Source organism: Cebus imitator, unplaced genomic scaffold (assembly GCF_001604975.1).
Source record: "Cebus imitator isolate Cc_AM_T3 unplaced genomic scaffold, Cebus_imitator-1.0 Scaffold79, whole genome shotgun sequence".
NCBI lineage: Eukaryota > Metazoa > Chordata > Mammalia > Primates > Cebidae > Cebus > Cebus imitator.
In genome coordinates this window covers 6979832-7006946 of record NW_016107394.1, presented here as the reverse complement: position 1 = coordinate 7006946, position 27115 = coordinate 6979832, and the positions used below count along the sequence as shown (strand labels likewise).

Sequence of the window (27115 nt, the reverse complement as noted above, 5' to 3'; positions counted from 1 at the left end):
ATTCTGGGTTGAAAGTTCTTTTCTTTAAGGATGTTGAATATTGGCCACCAATGTCTTCTGGCCTATAGGGTTTCAGCTGAGAGATCTGCTGTGAGTCTGTTGGGCTTCCCTTTATGGGTAACCCGACCTTTCTCTCTGGCTGCCCTTAGCATTTTCTCCTTCATTTCAACCCTGGCGAATCTGACGTTTATGTGCCTTGGGGTTGCTCTTCTTGAGAAATATCTTTGTGGGGTTCTCTGTATTTCCTGGACTTGAATGTTTGCCTGCCTTGCTAGGTTGGGGAAGTTTTCCTGGATGATATCCTGAAGATTATTTTCCAGCTTGGATTAATTCTCTCCATCACATTCAGGTGTAGATCTATCAAATGTAGATTAGGTCTTTTCACATAGTCCCATATTTCTTGGACACTTTGTTCATTCCTTTTTACCCTTTTTTTTCTCTAATCTTGCCTTCTTGTTTTATTTCGTTGAGTTGATCTTCAACCTCTGATATCCTTTCTTCTGCTTGGTCAATTCAGCTGTTGAAACTTGTGCATGCTTCGCGAAGTTTTCATGTTGTATTTTTCAGCTCCATCAATTCACTTACATTCCTCTCTAAGTTATCTATTCTTGTTAGCGTTTCATCAAATCTTTTTTCAAGTTTCTTAGTTTCTTTGCATTGGGTTAGAACATGTTCTTTTAGCTCACAGAAGTTTCTTATTACCTACCTTCTGAAGCCTGATTCTGTCAGTTCATCACACTCATTCTCCATCCAGCCTTGTTCTTTTGCTGGTGAGGAGCTGTGATCCCTTATAGGAGAGGCGTTCTGGTTTCGGGTGTTTTCATCCTTTTTGCGCTGGTTTCTTCCCATATTTGTGGATTTATCCACCTGTCGTCTTTGTAGTTGTTGACTTTCTGATTGGGCCTCTGAGTGGACGTCCAGTTTGTTGATGATGAAGTTATATTCCTTCTGTTTCTTAGTTTTCCTTCTAACAGTCTGGACCCTCTGCTGTAGGGCTGCTGAGGTCTACTCCAGGCCTTGCTTGCCTGGGTATCATCTGCAGCGACTGCAGAACAGTAAGTGTTGCTGCCAGTTTCTTCTTCTGCTGTCTTTGTCCCAGGGAACCTATCAAATGTCAGTCTGAGCTCTCCTTTATGAGGTGACTCTTTGGATGTATGGGGGTCAGGGAGCTGCTTGGGGAGACAGTCTGTCCTTTATAGGAGCTCAAGTGCTGAGCAGTGAGCTCCGTTCATTCAGAGCTGCTGGGCAGGTACATTTAAGTATGCTGCAGCAGAACTCATATCTCCCCCCTTTTTTCCCCAGGTGCTCTCTCCTGGGCAGTTAGGGCTTTATTTATGAGTTTCCATTGTGCTGCTGCCTTTTTGTCAGGGCTGCCCTGCCCAGCAAGGAGGGAGCCTAGACACTGTCTCAAATTGGGCTTTTTTTTAAGGGCCTATATCTCTCACACAGAATAGAGCGATTAATATGGTGACTGTGATTGCAATTATGTCCAAAAATGCATAGGCACATGGACAAGGAGCCTGCAACAGTGTAAAGTATTAGTTTTGTTAAGGCAGCCAATTTAATGGGATGATTTGTTTCTCTTTTGGTATTCCAAAATTTCTGTATTATATTATTTTTTAAAAGATGACATAATTTTTAAATATGTATTCTAAATAACTTAATATCCTACTGTGTTTACAGACCCCATGAACATTCCCAATTGCCTACAGGACACAACTTTAAAACTCCTCAAATAAGTATCCGCAAAAGCTGCTGTTCACAAACTGCTTCTCTTTTTATCTCTCCATTTTCTTATGCCTCATCTAGTCTGGTTTTGTCCCATCCTTAACGCAGATGCTACTGATTTCTGTAGTATTTTAAGAACTGAAACATATTTTTTTTTCAGGGTCACTTTTCTAGGAACAGGCTACTGGTTTTTCTGGTCTATTTTTATTCTGAGTTTAGCTGGGATCCTGACTGCCTACTCTTCATTACTGTTGGTGAGTAATGCTTCTGATTTCTCCCACTTCCTTCCTGAGTAGCGTGATGAGGTGCTCCTGCCCATGGTATAGTATCCAGTTGGTGCTGGGACTTTTAGAACCTAAGATCACTCTTGTCTTAGAATTGGGGTTTACATTAGCTAGTTGAATTTTAGTCACAAGAAATAGGACATGGAAGAAAAGCCTATTCTATTAGAGGATGTGTCGTGCCAATTTGGCCCTTTGAAAGAGTAACAGAACATCTTTTTTTCTGTTTTCTTATTTCATAGCCAGCCTATCCTATGGTTCACTCAGTATTGTCACTTTAGATGCCCATAGCTTTACATCAGCAGTATCTTTACTTGTCTCATGTCCCATCTTCTGAAAATCAGTCTTTCTGGGCCTTATAAAAATTTGCTAGTTTGTTAAACCTGTTCTAATGTACAAATGTAGTCACCTAGCCCAGATGTAAAGTACATTTTAGCAAAAGCCTTTTGGCAGTAATGTGACCTTGCTTCTGTTGCCTGACATAGTAGTGTCATATAGTGTGAGAAATTTATGCCAGGCAAGAGAAAAGTTTGTGGAAATGGAATGATAACTTTAGACAGTTAGAGTTTTACAGTGCCCATTTATACATAGGGCAGATGACTTTCTCTGATTTCACCATTCCTTTCTCTATGGAATTCTTGTCTGATACAGAAGAACCTAGCCCCCAAATCTATTGCTATTTGCATGAACTTTTTCTTTCAACAAAACTTATTATTATATAAGCAGAACATTGTGAGAAGTGCTGAGTATAGAGAGATCAATAAAAACTAAGTAGTTTCTGTTTACATGCACTGCACTTCATAGAGGTAGCTATGAGATATAAATTACATTCCTTGTTATTGGAGTGGGATCTTGAAGGGATGTTAGATTTGGATATATAGATATGGTAATGAGGAAGAATATTTTGGGCTGAGGGAGCTTCATGACTATATCAGCAAGACAGAAAATATAGGATGTCTTGCTGAGAGGAAAGGTCAGTTCTGTTAGTATGTAGGGCATAATGAAGAATAATGGGAAAACATGGATGAAAAGATAGTTTTGTGAGATTTGGAAGGCCTGGAAAAAAAGGCTAAGACATTTGATATAAATCAGTTTTCTTAGGAAAATTATTCTCGATATTGTGGTTTGGAAGGTGGCTACAGGCAGAGAGACCAATTAGAAACTTTTCTTTTTAATGGGGAAAATGCAGAGGAAGGATGTGCTCTAGGCCAAATTCTGACCAATGAATTGTACCATTTTTATGCACAATAAACATGAAATGGTATAGTTAGGTTCTAAAGTTGGAGTGAATTCTAGTGTCCAGTAAAGCAACATATTTTAACGAACTTTCTACTCTACCCTACCTCTTTTTGGATGCATACAATGGCAACAATAGTGAAAAAGGAGGGAGACCTGGATTCTATTTCTAGCTCTATCTTTAGATTACTATGTAACCTTGGCCAAATCATGTAACTCTTCTGACCTGTTTCATTTTTTTCAAATGAGATAATAATATTTAATAAACTGGTATAATATAGGGCTAAGTAAAGAACAAATGAAATCTACATGAAATTATTTTGATAAAGAGGTAACTGCCTTATACATCAAATTATCATTAATGTACTAGGCATCTGAGGACTCCAGTTTTCAGTTTCCATCTTCACAGTGACTTGGTGACTGGCTAGATTTAGATTAAAATCCAAGATTTATTGAATCTATACGTGTTAACAACAGTGGTTAACAGTTGTAGCAACAGCCCTGGTTCCCCAAAACAAGAGTCCTTGGAAGAGCTGCCTCCTGACCTTTGTTCTCTTACAAGGGAGTCCAAGGAATAACAGGAATAAGGTTCCTCACAGGGAAAAGAAATGGGCAATAACTCAGGAAGATCATCAGTGTGGTAATTGTTGTGAAATCTTAGAGGAGATAACACAGAATTCTTCCTGAGGGTTCAGGTGAAAGTTATAAATAGGAGGTGAGATTTGAACTGGCTTTGAAGAGTCAGTGGCATAGGGAGAGGGAGCTTTTTCAGTCAAACAGCATGGAAAACTCCTAGAGTCTAAATAAAGTACAGGTATAGCAACAAGTGAGTGTAATACCAGACTGTGAAAGGAATTTGGAACTATAGGAACAGTGCTTTGGGTAGCAACTTGGTGATTTCAAAATAACTCTCTTTTTCTACTTTTCTTTTACAGTTACTTGGATTTTTGTTGCTTTGGGAAGGGATTGAACTATATCTGCACTTGTGTCATAAGGTAGGACATCTGAGTCTGCATAGGAAACCTTAGACCAGGACTAAACCTTAGACCAGGACTGAACATGCTCCTTGATACTCAGTGTTGTGTACAGGGTTACCCTCTCTGTTATTGTTCTCCTTGGAGTGAAGAGATTTGCTTACACCATTATAACTGAAATAATTAAATTTCTAACTGTTGCAACTGATTTATGGAAGGAGCTGAACCCATACTTTATTTGTTCTCACTACTTCATGTTAAACTCAGTCTGTAGCCCTGTTCTTCTCATTCCAGTAAAATCTTAGGCAAATTCCATTAATTTCTTAATTTCCCCGTACTTTTTAGTCACAAGAATACTCTCATTTCAGTGATTAAAAATTTCAGTTCATTGTAATAACCTAATCTCCAACTTTATTAACCTTAAAATGTTTCCCCTCCCCTATTCGGGCCTGATCCAAGCCTGAAGCCCATAGCGGTAGAGAGGGCATGGTGGTCCTTTTACCTGTTTTCCACCTGAGTGGAGTCCAGGGGAAGAGGAGATGGAGAAAAGAGCACAGTCTCACAAGGAAAGGGAGGAAGGGAATCAGGGGTTGATTTCTAGGTAAATGTACAGTTGCCTCTTTCACCCTGCACTTTTTCTGTGTGTATTTTCAGAAATCCTGCTGAGAACCTTGACTGTAACTTTCTTGGTGGAGTCAATGCCTGTCTTCCTATAGCTCCCTGAAATTTCTTTTCTGAAATCCTTTTGACCCTCTCTTGGGTTTGGCTGTCTTTAAAATAACACCAACATGATTTCTTTCACGAGGTTCATATCTGGTCCCCAGAGGACAGTCAGCTTTGCCCCATCATCTGCAGACAGGCAGCATATTTCTGATATAGCATCCTTGTTTTGTTCTCCCCTGGGCTTGAGTAGCCTCAGTGACAGCCTCTTGCTTTTCTATAGACTTTTTCAGGCACAGTTTTTAAAAACTGATACATAGTAATTGGACATATTTGTGGGATCCATGTAATATTTTGATACGTGCTCAAATCAGAGTATTTAGGATATCCATCATCTCAGGCATTTATCATTTTTTCATGTTAGGAACACTTCAACTCTCCCAGCTATTTTGAAACTATTTTTTGAACTATTTTGGAGCTATTTTATATTATAAATTATTGCTAACTGTAGTCACTTTACTGTACTATCAAACACTAGAACTTATTCTTTCTAACTGTATGTTCTCATTAACCAAACTCTCTTCATTTCTTCCACTCTGACCCACCCTTCCCAGCCCTTGGTAACTATCATTCTATTCTCTGCTTCCATTAGATCAACTTTTTAGCTCCCAAAGATGAGGGAGAACACCAGGCATAGTGTTGATACCATTGCTTGTATTTCCCCAAGTCCAGAAACATTCCATACTCTTGAGTGGTACCCTTAAGTCTTGAATTAGTCCATCTACATTGCTAATAAAGGAATACCTGAGACTGGGTAATTTATAAAGAAAAGAGGTCTATCTTGGCTCATGGTTCTGCAGGCTGTAAAGGAAGCATAGTATGGGCATCTGGTCCTGGTGAGGACCTCAGGAAGCATATGATCATGGTGGAAGGCAAAGGGGGAGCCAGCCTATCACATGGCAAGAGAGGGAGCAAGAGAGAGAAGGAGGAGGTACCAGGCCCTTTTAAACAACCAGATCTCATGTGAACTCACAGAATGAGAACCGACTCATTACTACAAGGACAGCACCAAGCTATTCATGAGGGAAGCTGTCCCCATGATCCAAACACCTCCCACTATGCACACCTCCAGTATTGGTGGTCACATTTCAACATGAGATTTGGAGGAGACACAGGTCCAAACCATATCAGTATCCTCTTACTCAAATGCGAAGCATGAACTAGAAATATAAATTTAGAGTTATTAGGATAAATGGAACTCGAAGCCATGAGATCTTCTAGGGAAAGAATATAGATTTGAAAATTGAACAAATAGGGCTTATTGATAGCAACATCTATTTTGGAGTTGAGATGCCTTGACAAATTAACCAATATCAAGAATACCTATGAGTGAAAACATTCTGATTACCACTCCAGGCTTGTGTCTGTTATAAAAACTATCTGTGCTTATGTTGCCTGTGCCAGTTAACTACTGCTACTTGGCCTCTGCCACAGCAGAAGCGCATCATCCCCTTTGAAATCAGGAAGCCTGCTTGAGTATCAGCATCTCTCACCTTTTTTCAGGCATAGAGGATGGCCACCACAGTGCTTTTCAAGGATGCTGACTCTTTCCTCACCAGTGTCTTCTGAGACCTCCCAAAGAACCCAATATAGGGAGTAGGATAACAGATCATAGGTGATACCATTCTAGTACCTTTTCTTAATAAATCTTTTATTAATTCTTCTATATTATACCAAGAAATTACTGGCATCCCAATTTCATTGAGCATAGGCTACCAATGAGCCTAGACTTCAGATAACCAAACAATTAGAACCTCTTTGAATTGCTTAATACCTGGATTCTAGGATATTAAATCCAGAATCTCTGGTAAGTACACCCATATCAATAAATTTAGTCTGGTCTAAAATTATGTTCTCTTTTTCTTATCTAATACCCTTAGAATTCATTCTCACACATATTCAACAGGATTTTTGCCAATATTGGTTAACAGAATCTTCTTTTCTAAGCCTTCATCTTCTGAGGCATTCTGGGGTCTATTCACAAAGTCTGAAGGCAATGAGAAGTGCAAGGGGATTATTAAGAGTTGGCATTCCCTTGGAAGTCAACTACCTTGGTTGAGTCTTCAGGTCTTCAAACCAGGAAGGACAAGGCTTATCAGATTTGTGAGCAGAGACCGATTTTATTGGCAAGGGAGTTTTGTGGGGCTTGGAGTTTCAGTTTTATTGTACTCAAAATAAATCTAGGAAGAAAATAATCAAATGGCATCAACACAAACTCCTTGTAAACATGCTAATAACCTGACCTCTTGGTAAACACACTAAAGGTATTTGTCAACTCCTTATCAGCAAAAATTTTGATCAGGATACACCTGGATATATCCAGGTTGGTTTTATTGTAAACAAACCTGGAATATATAGGTTTGTGTGGTGGAAGACATGGCTGGCTAGAGTTATATAATTAATGGAGTATAAAATAATGATACTCCATAACCAAAATGACTCCTGTGAAGCAATGTTTCTTCATAATTTGCTGAAGACATACCTTACATTTTAAGTCTAAAACCAGTATGTATACTAATACAGGAGAGGAAAGACCCTATATAAGTAGCTGCATTTGACATGATCATATCCATTCAAAATTTTTTATTTTTATTTTTTTGAGGCAGTCTTCCTTTCTTGTCCAGGCTGGAGGGCAATGGCATCATCTCGGCTCACTGCAACCTCCGCCTCCTGGGTTCAAGCGATTCTCCCATCTCAACTTCCTGAGTAGCTGGAACTAGAGGTGTAGGCCACCACGCCTGGCTAATTTTTGTATTGTTAGTAGAGACGGGGTTTCACTGTGTTGGTCAGGCTTGTCTCGAACTCCTGGCCTCAGGTGATCTGCCCACCTCAGCCTCCCAAAGTGCTGGGATCATAGGTGTGAGCTGCCACTCCCAACCAATGGAAAACCTTTTATCTGTTCCCTGTGGTTGCCTATATCCTTTAATTCCATGGTGAAGTTTGGTGTTGGGTAAGATCTGAGTTCTGAGATTCTTATGAGTCTGGGAATTCAACCTTTGTGTTGTGATGCATTTAGTTTCCTAATCGGTTGTTTAACATTTTTGCATCTATGTACATAAGAGAAATTGGCCTATACTTTTCTGTTCTTATAATGTCCTTGATAAATTTGGGTATAATGTTTTGTTGGCTTCATAAGATGTTAGAAAGTATTCTCTCTTTTTCTGTTATCTGAAAGAGTTTGTTAAAGATTGGAAAGATTTCCTCCTAAAATGTTTTAGAATTTATCATTGAAGTCAGCAAAGAGTTGTGAGAGACTTAATTATGGATTCAGTTATTTTAGATGTAAAGATTATGGAAAGGAGAGAGCTAAGTACTGTCTAGAGGGCAGCACAGATGTAGGAAAACTATACATTTGAAAGGGAGAAAGTTAAGAAAATTAGGTCTTCTTGGCCTCAGTGTTCTTTCTCTACAAAGTATACAGTGTTCTGGCAGGCAGATTTTTCATCTGTTTAACAAATACTTATTGGATGCTTACTATGTGCCAGACATTCTTCAGGACACTGAGGATGTAATCATAAACAATACCAATATTATCCTTGACCTCATGAAACTGATTGTTGGGGAAAACACATTGAAAAGGCAATTACAAAATATTATTTACTTATAATTGTACTGAGAATACAATTGAGGTCTAAAGAAATGGTGAAGATTTGTAACGGCAACTGTTGAAATTGAGTAAGAGATACTAAGCAATGTTGAGGACCCAGCTGAGGCTGGAGATAGTAAATTAGTAATGGTAAATTAGCCGTGTAATTTTTTCCAGCCATGCTGTACAGCAAAGACTTAGAAGCAAAGAACGTGAATGATTGGTTCCATCTAATATTGGAGATTTGCAGGATGGTGAGATTAAAAGAATGAGGAAGCAGATAAGGTCCCTGACATTGTGAAGACACACGTATGATTCCTAAGAACAGTTCTGATCCAAGCCTAGTGCTTGAAGTCAAGAGATTTTTTTCTGTTTCCCTAGATCCTGATTCTGCTAGTGATTCTTCTGTGTGTCATTTTACTGTTCATTGTATGCAAATTCTGGAAAGAAAGGTGGCAGGTAGCTGGACTGTCACTGCAGGTAAGCATCATCCTATAGTTCTAGCACTAGCTGTCTAGATGTGCCCAGCCTGACTTTTGGCTTTCTCACAGATCTTTTCTCCCTACATTCACCTGTTCAGCGTAACTGTGATGATTATCCTTTCCTGGCCTGTAGCCTTCTATGTGGCGCGTTTGGAAAGAGAAGGTATGTCACATAGGGCAGAACCTTGCCTATTGTCTTCAGCTCTGGCTTTGGCTTGCATACTCCACTCAGGAAAAGAGAAGCTTGGAAACTAGCTGCCGCATGCCTTGTTGAAATTCATTTAGTTTGTTATTCAGGCATGTTCCTGTGCCCTTACCCACTACCTCACATGGCCTGTCATAGTATTTCTGTGGCCAAACAGAACTTCTTCTAAAAAGGGATTCTTCTTTTGGAAAAAATAAGATATTTCTCTACCTTATTATACATTGACTGTCTGAAGATGGCTGGTAGGAGACACAGTAGAGACCATTTTAATTTGACTTGACCAGAGTGCTGGTACAAGTCACAGTTCTTTCCATTTATATTCAAATATTAGTAGTTTCAACTAATATTAGGTCAGGGATTTCTGCTTACATCCAAGTAACTCAAAGCAGTCCCCTGTGGGACCATGTCATACCTGAGGACTTAGAGCAGAAGGTTAAATGTCTGTCTCTGTCACTGGTTTCCTCTCCATTCTTTGTTCCAATGTAATGGAATCAAAAGAACTGGATCTGTACACTAAACTGTTTTGAGAATGGTATTATCTTTCACCACTCTTATAGATAAACCAATAGGACCTTCTCTCTGGGTCTCCTTTTTACTCTTGGTTAAATAAGGGGTATTTGCTTTCTGACCTGTGGGGGAATGCAGGCAAGAGAAAGACTGCATAGATAGTGATGCCGTTGTGTGTTTATATAGATATATATATGCTTGTGTGTAGAGGGTAAATTTTAGAAAGTATTTCTGGGGCAAAGGCTTAAAGGGGACAATAATGAACTCTTTTCTTTTTCACTTTCTGAATTTTAGTTAGAATGAGAAGATACAGGATGACACATTCTGAGAAAAAAAGACTCAAGAAATGTAATGTAATCACAAGGTTAAGAGGTTAGAGTTGGAGACTGAAATTTGAAAGTCACTAAAGCGTAGGTGGTAACATAAAAATGTACAAATGGGTAAAATTATCAGAGGTCTAAAACAGTAAGTCTTGGAGAATGGCTGGTCATCACAGGCCTTGTGTACAGGCTCTGTATGTGAATGTGTGTGTGTGCATGAGAGCAGGGGGATACGGAGGGAGGGAAGGAAAGAGAAAAGCAAATCACTAATATTTATAGAGAAACTATTATGAGTCAACACTGTCATAACAACTCTGTAAGGTTGGCATAAACAGCAAGACAGCCCCATTTTGCAGAAGAAAATGAAGATTCAGAAAGGTTAAGTAAGTTGTCCTTAGTCACACAATTAGGAAGTGGCAGAACTCGGCTTTAAACGCAGATTTCTGTCTATTAGTGCCCTTTCCACTATCCTATACTGCCTTAAATAAATACAAATATTTTAGGATGATCTTTATGTGCCCTGGGGCTTTCTTAGAATCAGCAAAGCTCCTCCTCCTCCTGAGAAGCTGCTCCTTAACATTCCTTCTCCTTCCTTTCCTTCCTCATCTGTCCCCTGTACAGTTGAGTCCTCTGTCAATTTCTAGTTCCAATAAAGTTGCCTCAGTATATTATACATTATATTTGTACAGTTCTATACTTTTATATCCAAATTCCTGAAAGTAAGTAGAAATGTCACAGAAATAGAAAGTAAATTAGCCAGTACATAGTCAATGAAACCCACGGACTAGGGGTTTACTCAGACTGCTGCTCTGCTTGGGATGATTTTCCATCCCTCTTTATCTTTTTTCCCCTACTTACCCTTCCTTCCAAATTTTTCAGGTCTACAAGTGGCTGTTGGATTACCCTTTCTTCTGATCCTTTTATGTCTCTATTTGATGCCACTGGGGATTAATTCTCCCTGCATTCAGGAGAAGGAGAATTTGGGGCCCAAGCCAACCTTCTTTGGACATAGAGGTGCACCCATGGTAGGTCTGAGCATGATGAACATGGGTGAAAATAAGTATGTATAAGGTATGTGGTTGAGAGAAAACAGAGAACCCCTGGAGAGGAAAAGTGATTGCATTAAGATGGCAAGAGTAAAGAGTTCATTGTAAAGGTTGGACTTGAATCCAGGCCACCTAACTCCCAGTCCATTTTTCTTTACTGAGCCCATTGACATTGCCATAGATGCACAGAGTCCCAGCATCAGCTTGGAGAGAGGGTATACAGGTTTTGAAAGGAGAGCTGAAGGAGCCAAGCTCTGCTCCCCAAAGTCCTACTGGGCTCTACCCCTACCATAAAAGGAATGCTAAGAGGAGAGACTCTGAGGCTTAGGGCCTGATGTCCTTTTCTTCTACAGTTGGGGCCTGAGAATACCATGATGTCCTTTGAGAAAGCTGTTGAACATGGAGCCCATGGACTGGAGACTGATATATTCTTAAGGTAAGAAAGCAGGGAACTGGGGTGGGGGGAAGAAGGGGAAAATTCAGTGCCATGGAAGAAAACCAGCCTGGTCTGAGGTATAGAGAGAGTAAGCCCTGGGAAGTTTCTCCTGTGTTCATAAGGCATATATGCACAAACCACACAGATGAATCACATCTCATAAACCACACCTCTGCACCTCCATGTTTTCAATGACAGGGTTACAAATCAGATACACTCGATACAGTCTTCACACATAATTCAAATATGGCCCATTGCAAACCATGCTTACAACTTTATATACTACCTTATCAATTTATTTAATATCCCTGGGCACTTATTATATTCCAGGCTTTCTTCTGAGTACTTGGGAGATGCAAATGAATAAGATATAGTCATGCCTAAAAGATGTTCCAACTAGGAAGAATTGGAATGTTTACAGATAACTACAGAATAAAGCTATTGTGGCAAGAACCTTCCAGAGAAAAATAAGTATAATGAACCTCAGTGGAGGAAAAGGTCACCTCCAATTGTGTGAAAAAAAGAAAAAATATCTAATATTCTCAAAGTTGTGTTTGGGTTGAGCCTTGAAGGAAAAAATACTATTTTACCAAACAGATGGGGAAGGAGAGAAATTTCCAGGTAATTCATTCTGAAAAGTTTATGCTCTGTGCAAGACCTTATGAGGAGAATGAAAAGACAAGTGTCAAACTGGGAGACAACATTTGTAAAATACATATTTGGCAAAAGACTTGTGTCTAGGATATATAAACCTTCAAAACTTAACAGTAAAATGAAAACAAAAACAAACCAGACAGTCCAGTAAGAAAATGGGCAAAATACATGTGTAGATACTTCACTGAAGAGAATATACGGATAACAAATACATGAGAAGATGTTCAACTGCATTAGCCTTTAAGACACTGCAAATTAAAACTAACGCTACTCACCTACCAAAATGGCTAAATTAAAAAAATAACAAGAACACTAAATGCTGGCAGACAAACTGAATCACTCATATGTTGCTGGTGGAAGCATAAAATTGTATAGCTACTCCAAGTAAGTTTGGCAGTTACTTACAAAACTAAATACAGTCATATCTCACTTAATGATGAGGATACGTTCTGAGAAATGCCTTGTTAGGCAATTTCATCATTGTGTGAACATTGTAGAGTGAACTTACACAAACCTAGATGGCATAGCCTACTGCACACCTAGGCTATATGGTATGACCTGTTAACTCTTAGGCTGCAAACCTGTACAGCATGCTACTGTACTGAATACTGTAGGCAATTATAGAACAATGGTAGGTATTTGTGTATCTAAACATATCCAAACATAGAAAAAGTACAGTGAAAATAACGATATAAAACATGGTACACCTGTATAGGGCAATTACCATGAATCTGGAGCTTGCAGGACTGGAAGTTGCTCTGGGTGAGTCAGTGAGTGACTGGTGAGTGAATGTGAAGGTCTAGGACATTATGTTTACTACTGAAGACTTCATAAACACTGTACACTTAAACTGCACTAAATTCATTAAAAATTTTTCTTCAACAATAAATTAAACCCAGCTTATTGTAACTTTTTGACTCTTTTGTATGACAGTGTAAGCATAAATACACTGTACAACTGTACAAAAATATTTTCTTTCTTTATATCCTTATTCTGTAAGCTATTTTCTATTTTATTTTTTTATCTTTTTACTTTTTAAACTTTTTTGTTAGAAACTAGACACAAGCACACACATTAGCCTAGGCTTACACAGGGTCAGGATCATTAATATCACTGTCTTCCACCTTCACATCTTGTCCTACTGCAATGTCTTCAGGGACAATAACATGCATGGAGCTGTCATCTCCTATGATAACAATGCCTTCTTCTAGAATACCTCCTGAAGGACTACCTGCGGCTGTTTTACCTTTAATTTTTTAATATATAATATAATGTGTATACTCTAAAATAACAATAAAAAGTATAGTGTAGTAAACATATAAACCAGCAACAATTGTTTATTGTCATCATCAGGCATTATATACTATCTGTAGTTGTATGTGCTACAGATTTGTTTTTGTATGTGATTGGCTGTACAGGCTTGTTTACACCAGTAGCAGCATAAAGACACAAGTAATACATTGTGCTACAGTATTATGATGGATATGAAGTCACTAGGTGATAGGAAATTTTCAGCTCCGTTATAATCTTATGGGGTCCATTGTCATATATGGGGTCCATTGTTGACTGAACTGTTGTTATGTGGCACATGACTATATATACTTACCATACACCCCAGAAATTGCACTCCTGGGCCTTTATTCCAGAGAAAGGAAGACTTCATGTTCATGTAGAAAAAAAACTTCACATCAGTTTTCATAGCTGTTTTATTTGTAACAGCTCAAATCTAGAAACAACCCAAATCTCCTTTAAGAAGTTTAATGATTAAAAAGGGGAGTTGGGGAGAGATAGCATGGGGAGAAATGTCAGATATAGATAAAGGGGAGGAAGGCAGCAAATCACGCCGCCATGTGTGTACCTATGCTGCAATCTTGCATGTTCTTCACATGTACCCCAAAACCTAAAATGCAATCAAAAATAATAAATAAATAAGCTATTCATCCATACTGTGGAATATTACCCAGCAATAAAAAGGAATGAACAGTTGAAAGATGTCGCTATTTGGATGAACTTCCTGGGAATTACGTTGAGTGAATAAAGCAAGTCTCAAAAGGTTATATACTGTATGATTCCATTTGAATATCACATTAAAATAACAATGTTAGAGTTATGGGAAAAAAAATCAAGGGTTTCCAGGGGTGAAGAAGGGAGAGAGGTGGCTCCCACTTTAAAAGGTAACACAAAGCTCTTTTTGTATGTTTACTGTTCTGTATCTTGACTGTGGTGATGGTGATGTGTCTGCACATGTGATAAAATTAACACATAATTAAATACACAAATAATTTCATATAAAATGAATACAATCTGAATGAGGTCATTGATTTTATCAATGTCAATTTTCTTGTTGTGATAGTACAGTATAGTCACGGAAAATGTTACTATTGGGAGAAACTGGGCCAAGGGTATATAGGATTTCTCTATATTATTCCTTTTCCTTTCTTCCTTCCTTCTTCCTTTCCTCTCTTCCTTTCTTCTCTCTCTCTGTTTCTCTCTCTTTTTCTCTTTCCTTCCTTTCTTTCCTTCCTTCCTTCTTTCCTTTCTTCTCTTTTTTCTTTTCTCTCTTGTTGCCCAGACTGGAGTGCAATGGCATGATTGCAGCTCACTGCAACCTCCACCTACTGGATTCAAGCATTTCTCTTGCCTCAGCCTCCTAAGTAGCTGGGATTACAGGCGCCCACCATCATGCCCAGCTATTTTTTTTTTTTTTTGGAGTAAAGATGGGGTGGGGTCGTTTCACATATTGGTTTTGAACTCCTGACCTCAGGTGATCCACTCGCCTCAGCCTCCCAAAGTGCTCGGATTACAGGTGTGAGCTACTGTGCCTGGCCTCTGTATTATTTCTTACAAACCTATGTGAATCTACAGTCCTCAAAAATAGAATTTAAAGAAAAGAATCCCATTAGCTTCTTAAAAAAATTATAGATAAAGTCATTCTAAACTCAGAAGATGATCCATTCTGACATTTTAAAACTTTTCTAGACCCTATATCCTGCTCCAGTTTATGCCTCATCTCTTCACTTTCTTTTAAGCAACATTCCTCCAAAGAGTGGTTCGTACTGCTATAGAGGATCAACACCTCTTGTTAGTCTCTACCGTTCTAGGTTCTTTGGCTGGTCTACAAAGTAAATTGACATAAGACAGATTAACAGGACAAAAATAATTTTAATTATATATGTACACATGGGAGTCCCCCAAAAACTTGAGACTCAAGGAAAAGGCCAGATGATTGAAGGTGGTATAGTTTTCTGAGCCACAGAAAGGAATAGGGACTTGGGGAAGCAGTGACAAATTGTGGGCAGATGAGGGAATAAAATGTATGGTGAATAAAGGTTGCCTTATTATACAGATGTAAGTCTCTTAGTAATAAAATGGTTTCAGGGCAGCTCTCTTCTTGGTACAGATACTTTTACTAATGAAAATTGCCTTTATAAATATAAATTTCCTTTACAAAAGGGCAACTTTTCAGTGCTTCTCTTCTGTCTGCAGTTTCTCAAAACAACCAACTCAAAATAATCAATATACCAAAGAGGTATATATTGGGGTGACATATTCTGATCTCCTGTAGTCATATTTTAGGGTGAGTGTCCTGAGCCCAAACATTGCCTTTCTTTGTCTTCTCTCAATTATCCCACTTGTTTTAGATAACTTTGAATAATTTTTGAGCCTATCCCAATCAGGCTTCTTCCATATCACTTCTCAGAGCTCTTACTAAGTTATCAGGGACCTCAAACTGCCTAAACATCATAGTAAATTTTCAGTTTTCATCTTAACCTCTCAGCATTTGAGTATTCCTTCATTTTTGAAACACTGTTTTCATTTGGCTATTAGAATACCATAATCTCCTGATTTTCTTCCTACTTGGCTATTTCCTATGTGACTTCTTTTGCTGGCTCCTCCTTCCCTTCTTGCCCTTAAAATGTTGGAATTTTTGAGATTTGTGATAAAATAGTTGTATAGTATGTCTGATCCCTGCCACAAGTTCACCCCAAAGTGAATTTGATAGTGCTCATCCCATTTGATAAATTGCAGCCATGTTGTTCTCAAATGTGAAACAGGTTTATATGAAACCTTCATTTGAACGTGTTGAGAAACATTTGAAAAGGTGGAGGTATTTTTTAAACCTCAAAAGCAAGTAATGTAAACAAGTTGTTTCCATCTGAGAGAAGGCCTATGGGAGGTTCTGAGAAGATCTGTGCAAACCTTTCAGCTGCTGTTATTCCCAGTCCTCTAATAAAATTTTTAGTATAAAAGCCTAGTCAGCCATATACCTCTCTGGAGAACACTGAACTGAGTTTTCTGGGGATTGCAGAAACACACAGATCCTGAAGAAATGTTGACTTCCTTGTGTGGGCCGACAGGAGAAATCTTGCCAACAGTCACCGGAAGTCCATGGAGGCTGAGTTGGAGAAAGATTGAAAGAGCCCAATAAGCTTGTGTGTGCTTATTGCTCCTATTCCCTCTCTGCTAACTCAGTCTCCGCCTAACTTTTTAAGGGAAATAAATGTAAATGTCACACCTAACAAGCATGTGTGTGATAACTAATTTCTCTCGGTATTGCCTACCTTTAGCATCCATGATGAACAAAATGTCAAAAATTTCAATGAAGATGTGCCATGCCAAGCCATATAAGAGCCTGAGGCAAAAGGAAAAATTAGTATACTATCTTATCTTCATTTAAAACTTAATATTTTGTTTATAGTGGATTTTTGCATTGGTTTTGATTTTTTTAAATATTGAATTAAAATAGTATTTATCTTGCTTATTAGTTTTTGGCACCCCTTTAAATTTTAGGCCCATGGCAAATGCACTGTCATTTTGTTATTTGTTTTCTCCTTTCCTACCTCCTTTTGGACTAATGGAGCATTTTTTAGAACTTTATCTCTACTAATGGATTATTAGCTATCCCTTTCTCTTTTTTTTAGTGGTTGAGCTAGAGTTTACAATATGATCTTTAACTTATTTATCCCTTTAAGTGTTACACATTTTTGTGTAAAGCATATGTCTTTTAACAGTACACTAACATTTCACCTCTCCCATAGTATGACCTGGTGCAATCATGAACCTCATTATATGTTGCTATTAATTTTTGCTTTAAACAGTTAATTCTGTTCTTAAAAAATGAGAAAAACTTTTTATATTTACTGGCACTATTTATTCTTTTGTGTAGATCCAAGTTTCAAATTGTATCAATTTCCTTTTTGCCAAATAATTATTTAAATATTTTTTCTTTACAGGAAAGGTATGCTGGAAATGAATTATTCTTTTTGTTTATATGAAATATTTTAATTTTCCCTTCATTTTTGAAGAATATTTTTGCTGTATATAGAATTCTAAGTGACAGTTTTCTTCAAGCATGTAAAAATATGTTATTTCATAGTTTTCTATCTTATGTTTTGATGAGAAATCTTCTGAATGCTTATCTGTATTCGCCTCTACATATGCCCACCCCTGACCCCAGCTACTTTTTTTTTCTTTTTGTGGCAGGGAAAGAGGTTTAATGATAGGGTCACCAAATGAAGAAATAGGAGGAAGCCTCAAATCCATCTCCCTGAGGAGTTTGGGGCTAGAGTTTTTAATGGTTTTGGAGTGGGCTGAAGTATAGAGATTGTTGATTGGTCAAAGAGTGCAGGGTGAAGTCAAGGGACAGGGAGATGAAGAAACTGTATTCTCATGCTGATTCTGTTCCTCTGTGGGGGTCTTCAAACTGGTCCACATCAGCTGGAATATGGGATCTGAAAAACATCTTAAGCAGTTCTTAAACAGAAGCCTGTGATTCTGATTTCAAAAATCCTATCTATAGAAACAGTGGGGATGCAAATGGTCAATGTCAAGTGACTGTCCTATACAAGGAAATGGTTCAAAGTGTAGCCTGATTAATACATAATTATAGCTATATTTCTGTCCAGAATTCATGTTAACCCTGTGAGGATGATTTGACTTCCGTACCCCTTTACCTTGTTTATCCCTCAGTCCTGAAGTGTGATCATTAAGGAGGAATTGAGCCATGACTGCTTTGGCTGCTTCCTGCTGACAAGGGTCAGGGGGGCCATAATTAGGATTTGAGGAATGAAACTGCTTTGTAGTAGCCTGTAAATGTTCTTGAGTGCCAGGTATAGGCTTCTGATCCTGCACAACAAAAAAGTGCTTTTGTTACTAGTCCCTGTTGTCTGTTGGGAATGGAAAGAAGAGCAAGATGATAATGATGATAAGAGTTTGTAAGGGTAACTAAAATCAGTTTCCCATTCCCTTAGGAAGCCAGCTAAAGACATCATCTAAGAATCTGTGGTACACACCTCTCATAACCATGTAGCTTGTTTGGAAATTTTTTCTATTCACAACAAGTGGTATTAGCTATTGCACAGATAACCCACTTGTTTTGCCAAAAGGAAATCTAATATAATTTAATTATTTAGAACTGCCTGGGCCAAAGAGCTTAAACTATTATGCCTAGCAGCCTTCGTCATTTCAGCATACCACACTTTGGGTGTAGGTTGCTGAGCCCCAACATCCTCATCTGAAGCTTCCCTAGAGGTTTCATACACTAAAATCTGAGTTAATAGGAAAATTGAGTTAATAGCTGAGTAGTAAAGGATCACCGTAAACCAGTTTCCTACTTCTGGGAATAGGCCAGTCTCATTAAACAGTTATGTCTCATTTAAGGAGATAGTATTGCAAATGAGCTTTCAAATGGAAGAAAAACAAATATTAATGTTTGGAGAAATTGATAAACCAGTTTCATGAGAGTCTGGAGGGCAGTCAGTTGAACTGTCTAGATGTTAGATTTGGCCGGGCATGGTGGCTCAAGGCTGTAATTCCAGCACTTTGGGAGGCTGAGGTGGGCAGATAACTGAGGTCAGGAGTTCGAGACCAGCCTGGCCAACATGGTGAAACCCCATCTCTACTAAAAATACAAAAATTAAGCTTAGTGGTAAGCGCCTGTAATCCTTGCTACTTGGGAGGCTGAGGCAGGAGAATTGCTTGAACCCAGGAGGCGGAGGTTTCAGTGAGCAGAGATGGCATCACTGCATTCCAGCCTGGGTGACAGAGTAAGATTCTGTTTTAAAAAGAAAAAATAGATGTTAGACTTAAAGCATCTTCAGTTAACATGGAAACAGGCAGTGACAATCTGATAGATTTTTTTTTTCTTTTTTTTGAGGTAGAGTTTTGCTCTTGTTGCCCAGGCTGGAGTGCAATGCCACTATCCTGGCTCACTGTAACCCCTGCCTCCCAGTTCAAGCAATTCTCCTGCCTCATCCTCCTGAGTAGCTAAGATTTTAGGCATGCACTACCACGCCTGGCTAATTTTGTATTTTTAGTAGAGATGGGGTTTCTCCATGTTGGTCAGCCTGGTCTTGAACTGCCGACTGCAGGTGATCTGCCCACCTCGGCCTCCCAAAGTGCTGGGATTACAGGCATGAGCCACCTTGCCCAGCCTTTGACAGATTTTTCTTGCCTATAGTTTATATATCACAAGATATACTTGCAGGTCCTCAGGAAAAAGATAGTAGTAATTCCATTGAGTCTAAGTCAGAAAAATTGAAAGAAAATGTGACATTAGTTTGGACACTTTTAGCCAGGAAAGAATTCAGGATTCAGTTCAAATCTTCATCAAATTTTGAATAAATTTTCAATTTTACTTTTTGAATTTTTTTTTCTGCACCTCCCGTCTTTATTAGGACACCATTTACACATATATAATACTGTTTGATCATTGCCTTACAGGTCACTAATGCCCTATTCTTTTTTGTTTCAGTTTTCTTTCTATGCTTTCATTTGGTTAGATTCTAATGCTACATTTTCAAATTCATTGTTCTTTGTATGACCTGCAACATCTGATCTGTTTTAAATTTCATGCAGTGAAATTTTCATTTCAATTATTATATTTTATCTCTAAATTTCCATTTTTTATATCTTGTATGTATATCTTCATTATGTTCATGTTTTCTTTAATACTTTGTTTACATCTTTATAATTTTGTTCTACATTGTTTAACACCCTTGTCTGTGAATCCTGTCATCTCATTTACTTTTTGAGTTTGTCCCTGTTGAGTAATTTCTCTTGCATATGGTCACATTTTCCTGTTTGTTTACATCTCTAGTAAGTTTTCATTATATGCTGGACTTGTAGTTTTACATTGTTGGGTGCTATGTCTTGTATCCTTTAAAGAATGTTGGTAATTTTCTTGTAGATAGTTGTTACTTCCAGACTAGTTTGTCCTTTTCTTTGGAGGCTTGTTTTTAAGCTGTTTTTTAGAGGATCTAAAGTGGCTCTAAAGCCCTTGTAGTTCTGCTAAGGTGTGATCTTTTGGAGCCTCTAAAGAATGCCTGTGTAATCATTGAGGACTCTCCTCTCTTGCTGGATGGAACTTGAATGATTCATACCCCTGTGCAAGCTCTGATTGTCTTAGAACTTTCTGGTAATTTTTCTTTTCTTAGAAGTTTTTCTTGCCAAACCTTGATAGTTTTACTCTGTACACATACAGATTGATATTTGGCCATGCACTTATGGACTTTTGCATATTTTCTTGGAACTGTGTCTGTTTTTGCATAACTCTATTCTTTATGGGACTCTAGCCCACAAATTCTAGCTGTCTTGGCTCCCTGCTCACTCTAATCTCTTTCTTCTCATTTCAGCAAGACAGCTAGGTCCCTTTTAGGTTCCCCAAGCCTGTATAGCCTGCTTAGTATGGTCCTGGAACCTGAGGACCTTGCCTTATCCCTTCCTTCATTCACTTTACTTTCAGGCCACTAGTGTACCTGCTATTTTTCTGATGCCAGAAAGCCCCTGAATAGAGAAGCTATTCTTTCACCATCACTAATGTGATTATATATCATGAAAGACTGATCAATCTCTAAAGCAGAAAAATATTGACATCAAAGTGTAAATGACTGATACTTAGCCCTTTTCTAAGATTCGAGAGGGAGTAAGGAGCCCTAGTGACACTTATGACCTTGAAGGACTTTCTGGGGAGCCTGTCTAACAAGGTAGCTAAGTTCAGCCTGTCTACCCCTGCCCCTCTTTTCTACCTCTGCCTCAGTTATGATCATGTGCCTTTCCTCATGCATGACTTTGACTTGAGAAGAACAACCAATATCAGAGAAGTTCAGCCAGAATCTGCCTTCAAGAACCCTGCCTTCTTCAGTTGGGATTTCCTGTCAACACTGAATGCAGGCAAATGGTTTGTAAAACCAGAGGTAAGACACCGTCATCCCAAAGTCCACAAACCTGCATTGAATTCGTTTTTTGTAAGAGATCATGTGCTACTACTGAAGATAAAGGCCACTGATGAAGACAGGCAAGTATACACGTGATTTCATTCCAGTTTGGTAGCAGGACTATGGTATTGGCAGGAGGGCTTCTTCACTAATGGAGTGATTCTAATTGCTGCTTTCTACATTCACCAGAAAGTCTGAAGACAAACTTGTAAACTTACCATTGTCTTATAATTTCTTTATACCCAAATATTTCATAAGCTTTTACAGTGTGCCTAACATGTACATAACATTTTCCTGGGTGAGGCAGACTAGGACACATTTTTTATTTTTTCTTCTTGCCATTCAACAAATATTTATTGAGCACCTACTAGTGCTATGCACATGGAATATAATGGTGAATAAGCACATATCCAGCCTTAATGGAGTCTACATGCTATTATAAGAAACAGACAGTTACAATACATTGTGATAAGTGCAAAACTAGAGTTAATTTCAGGTTGCTTCAGGAGCACACAAGCATGTCTTCTAACTCAGTCTGAGGAATGTGAATGGGAGATTCTGGAAGGAGATGCATAGACTAATAATGGATGTGGTACAATATAAAGCATGTGTTGTGCTGAGTGCAGTGTAATTTTGAGGCAAGAATGAATGGTTTCTCTTGAAGAAGTTGGGGAATACTTTATGCACAGCTACCATTTGAGGTGAGGGAAGATCATTACTAAGGGGAAGCAAGGGCAATAATGATGATGTGTTTCAGAGATTATCCTGGAGCAAGAGGGTGTGTGTGTGTGTGTGTGTGTGTGTGTGTGTGTGTGTGTGTGTGTGTGTAAGAAGGAGAGGGAGGGAAGGATGGAGGAAAGGAGAGAGGAAGGAAGGGAGAGGAAGTAGATGGGATAGATTGGGAGAACAATCTGGAAAACATATTGATGGGAAATTGTGGCACTGCTTAAATAACAAAGTTTAGAATAATCCCTGAGTGTTTTTAAATGAGTAAAAAGTCAGAATTGCATTTCATAAAGGTCAAGCCTGCTTTTACAAGGTAGATTAAAGAAAACAAAACAACCTATTTTTTCCAGCTTATTTTATGGCCAAGAATTCATGTGACCTAGGTTCTGTCCAAACAGATATACTCATTGAGACTTTGATTTTGAAAATAAACATATCAACAAGATATATAGCAGGCATCCATATTGCTAGCATATGTGACAGCAAGAGATAGCATGGTATGAGGGTCAGCTGTGGTAATAGCGTCCTTATAGGGTAGTACTGTAATTAGAAAAAGAAATATTAAGGGATTTTTGATTTGTGTACTAATGAAATGGAATTTTATTTATATTTGATGTTAATCCATAGGGCTGTTTGATCATGTTTCATGTAAAATAGGGAAAAGTGAAGAATTATGTACCGATGGACTTATCTACTGTGTTAGTCCATTTTGTGTTGCTATAAAGTAATACCTGAGACTGGGTAATTTATAAAGAAAAGAGGTTTGTTTGGCTCATGGTTCTACAAGCTCTACAAGCATGATACCAGCATCTGCTCAGCTTCTGGTGAAGAAGCTATTATTCATGGCAGAAGGTGAAGGGGAGCAGGCATGTCACATGGCGAGAGAGGGAGCAAGAAAGAGAGAAGGAGGTACCAGGCTCCTTTAAACATACAGCTTTTGCATGAACTAATAGAATGAGAATTAACTCATTACTGAGTGGAAGGCACCAAATCATTCATAAGGGATCTGACCCCATGACCCAAATACCTCTTACTAGGCCTCACTTCCAACATTGAAAGTCACATTTCAACATAAGATTAGGAGGGAACACACATCCAGACTGTATCATCTACTGAGACTCCACTTCATATTCACTGTATTAATTAGTATTAATATAAGAAATAGCTTAAAGTGGATTTGTTATTACTGTAGTTGCTCAGAATATTTGTCTTTATAGGAGTACATAGCCTATAAATGCTATTTCCTTATATGAAAATAATGTGATTACTCTGATATTCTAGGTTTCTGAGTATATGCAGCTTCTGCAATATGTCTCATTATACATAGACACATAAAAACTAGAGGTGCTCCATTAGGATGTATATGTTGAATTAGTTAGCCATAGTTAATATTTTGGCAAAGGTGTGTTCTAGATGAAAAGCTATTATTTTATCTGATATATAATATATGACTCATAAAAGTCTTATTAGGATTTATAGAGTTAAACTTAATCCTAAAATTGAGCCAAAGTTTCATCAGCCTGAGATATTTGATGGAATAGCAGGGTTGATGAATTTTAATTAAAGGATGATTTTTCTTGGTGGTCTTTATTGGAACTTAGTGGTCGTTATTGTTGAAAGACAACAACAGTTCTCTCATGTCAGTGATCATGGTTAGCTACCATGTGCAAACCATGAATTTAATTTTTTCATAATTCTAAGTACATTCAGAAACATTAATACTTAATAATTTAGTAAATAGTATCTTTATTTTGGTTTTTCATTTTATTTATTTATTTTTTTTTGAGATGGAGTTTCACTCTGCTGCCCAGGCTGGAGTGCAGTGGTGCGATCTTGGCTCATTGCAGCCTCTGCCTCCTGAGTTCAAGCGATTCTCCTCCTGCAGTCTCCTGAGTAGCTGGGACTACAGGCACCCATCACCATGCCTGACTAATTTTTTGTATTTTTAATAGAGACAAGGTTTTACCATGTTGACCAGGCTGGTCTCAAACTCCTGACCTCAGGTGATCCATCTGCCTCAGCCTCCCAAAGTGCTGGGATTACAGACATGAGCCGCTGCGCCTGGCCTTATTTTTGGTTTTCAAACATTTCTTCAAAACTGTCTCCTGTTATGAATGTCTTGCGTTAGTTGTAAGTGATAGGGTTGGATCTGTTATTGTAACAAATTTTGGTGAATACTTTTTAGGATTAATAGCTCTATTTTAGCATGTTTAGGGTATTTAAAATGTGCTTTGCTTGTAGCATTTAGTTATCCTATTACAATGGCTGCTGAAGAGCATCCTGAAACCTGGGGTTCACATATGGTTATCTAGAGGACTTTAGGTTTGATCATGGAGCTTTCTTTGCTTTCATGCTATGTGGTTAGAAGGTAGTTGAAATGGTGTTACCATGTGATTTAAAATATTTGGAGGTTTGGGTAGTTTTTTCATAGTGAAGAAATTGATTGAAAAGATTATTCTGATGATTATTGGTTGGTTTATGATTATTGATTGATCATGGTGGTGAATTGGTCATTATTTATTAATATATTTATTAGTCTTGAGATTATTGTGAAAATCAGGTTGTTAATCCTATTGATAACAAAATAAGAATAGATACAAACATTCTGGAAGTCGATGCTGGTAGCTAAACTGAATTCCTGTTTCTTCAGCCCAACCAACACTTCCGTGGAACTTTCTTATATTCTTTTGTGAAAATATAATTATCGAAATTATAAAAATATAATTCTCATGCAGATACATAGTCAGCATGAATACAAGTTTTATTAGCACATTAATGAGAGAAGAAAAAGGGTGGCAAAACCCACTCAAAGGAGAAATGACAGCAAGATGTTCAACTAGAAAACACTAGCACTCATCCCTTTCAAAAAGACAGCCAAAATAACAAATAAAAAACCATATTTTAATGAAAATAATAAAGGACAGCACCAGAATACATTAGAGGAGTAACAGAAATCCTGTTGGGGACAGAAACTCGGAATAGCCACATAGAGAATGAAAGGAAACACCAGGACTCTACCACCCCATCCCCCAACTGAGAACAGCCAGGAACCAGGAGGAACTTCTCCCTATGGTGAAAAGGTAGGCAAGAGGTTCTCGGCAGCCCCCAGCAGTATCTTGGACATATTGGGGTCCCCTGCAGTCCTCATAGGCCCTAAGTCCAGCTGGGGTAGCTACCTAGAGGCATACAACTGTGCTCCCCTCAGAGAAGGAGCCAGCTGTGCCTGCCCCATGGCCTACGTGGCTACTGTGCTATGCCGTCTTGGAACTGGAACAAGTGCTGCAGTGTCTTACTCCAGAGGTGAGTAGCCACAGCACCCCTTCATTGCTTATGGCTAAACTACTGGGGAACCACCCCAACAGAGTGGCCTAACATTCCCAGACCAAGCAACTGTTACATCTTCCCCTGTGGATCCAAGCAGCAGATAGAACTGTTTCACCTACCCTTGGGCTAGATACGGAGCTGTGCACCCCTTCCTGGGGATATGGTGCTTTGGTAGAACAGTGCCACCTACCTCTTTCGGACTTGACTATGCCATGCCTCTGGGGTCCTGAGTTGAAAGTGTGCATTGCCCTCTCAAAGCAAAAGTACTTGTCAGAGCCCTGTGTGGCAGGGAAATGGTGCCTGGGCTGTTAAGAACAGTCAGGTCCCCAAGGCCTAAGTGGAGTGGCACATCAACCCTTGGAGAATCAATGTCTTGGCTGAGCTGAGCAACTGCACATTCTGTGGCCGAGTTAACATAGTGCCCTTCATCCCAGGGAAACAAAGTAGTGTCTGAGCAGAGATATCCCATGGGCCCTATCGGCCAAACAATTGTAGTACCCTGCTTCCCTGGAGCTGGACTAACTCTCTAGAGTCTAAGCTGCTGAGATAGTGCCATCCCTAAGGAATGGAGTCACATTATGCTGCTTCTTACTTCCCATGGCTCAAACAACAGCCATTCTGGTGTATTTGGTGCTGCTGCACTTGGCCTCACAGAGTCTGGGATACTGATGAATCCTACCATCTTAGAGTCTAGTGTCACCACTACATGGCGCCTCATCCCCAGGGACCCAAGTTGCTACTGAGCCCTGTTGGCTCAACCTCCCAAATTATAACCATATCGTGTACCCTAGGCTCAAACCTCCAGAACACACATTTTTCCTTATAGTCAGGTCAGGGCTATTCCCTGCCCAGCAAGAGTATAATCACAGCTACAGCCTAACTTCCTGGACTTAAGCTGCTAGGGGGTTAAAGTCACATATTCTGGTGGTATGGGCAACCTATGTCTAACCCTGTCACAGAGAGTGAAAGGTTCACAGAGAGGCTGGACAGGTTTGTGAAACTCTGATCCTAGGACTCTGCCAATCTGATCACCTGCACCCAGAATCCAGCACCATGGCAGCTGCTTGTAGGCCATGACAGACATGATACCAAGAGGGATTCCCTCAATGAAGTCTCCTCATTGTAGGGAAAACAAGAATTGGAGGACCCCAAACACCCTGTGGACCAAGGACATTAACAGCATGCACCTCTGCTGTTGCAACAACAAATTTCCACACCCCTAAGCCGCTGAGATGCCCACAGTTATTGTTGATGTTGAATGCAACCAGAGAAGCTACACAGAGACTATACCACTACACCTACCCAGAAACAGAGTCACCATACCCTTCTCAACTAGTGCACTAAGACCCAACTGCAGGTGAAAGTCTTTCTTTAGAAAAGCCACTCTAGAAAGTTTGGAAGAGGTGATTATTCTACCAGATGCATAGACATTAGCACAGGGACACAAGAAACGAAAAAGCAAGGAAATATGACACCACCAAAGGAACATAATAATTCTAGTAATAGACCTGAATAAATAAATGAGTTGCTGGAAAAGGAATTTAAAATATTTAACTTAAGGAAACTCAATGAGATACAAAAGAATACAAATATACAGCCCAATGAAATCAGGCTAAGTGGGTTTATTCCTGGCAAGCAAGGCTGGTTTAATACATGCACATCAACCACTGTGAAA

At 38.8% G+C, this 27115-nt stretch overlaps 1 protein-coding gene across 1 annotated transcript in view; it reads left to right on the top strand.

Annotated features, from left to right (window-relative positions):
* GDPD4 (glycerophosphodiester phosphodiesterase domain containing 4) overlaps nt 1-27115 on the top strand; it is a 92595-nt gene that overhangs the window by 26936 nt on the left and 38544 nt on the right. The window contains exons 4-11 of the mRNA XM_017533059.2: nt 1889-1982; nt 4181-4240; nt 8907-9005; nt 9077-9170; nt 10014-10091; nt 10919-11064; nt 11439-11521; nt 21213-21369. Of these exons, the coding sequence (XP_017388548.1) occupies nt 1889-1982; nt 4181-4240; nt 8907-9005; nt 9077-9170; nt 10014-10091; nt 10919-11064; nt 11439-11521; nt 21213-21369 (811 nt within the window). The remainder of the gene's footprint in view (nt 1-1888; nt 1983-4180; nt 4241-8906; nt 9006-9076; nt 9171-10013; nt 10092-10918; nt 11065-11438; nt 11522-21212; nt 21370-27115) is intronic.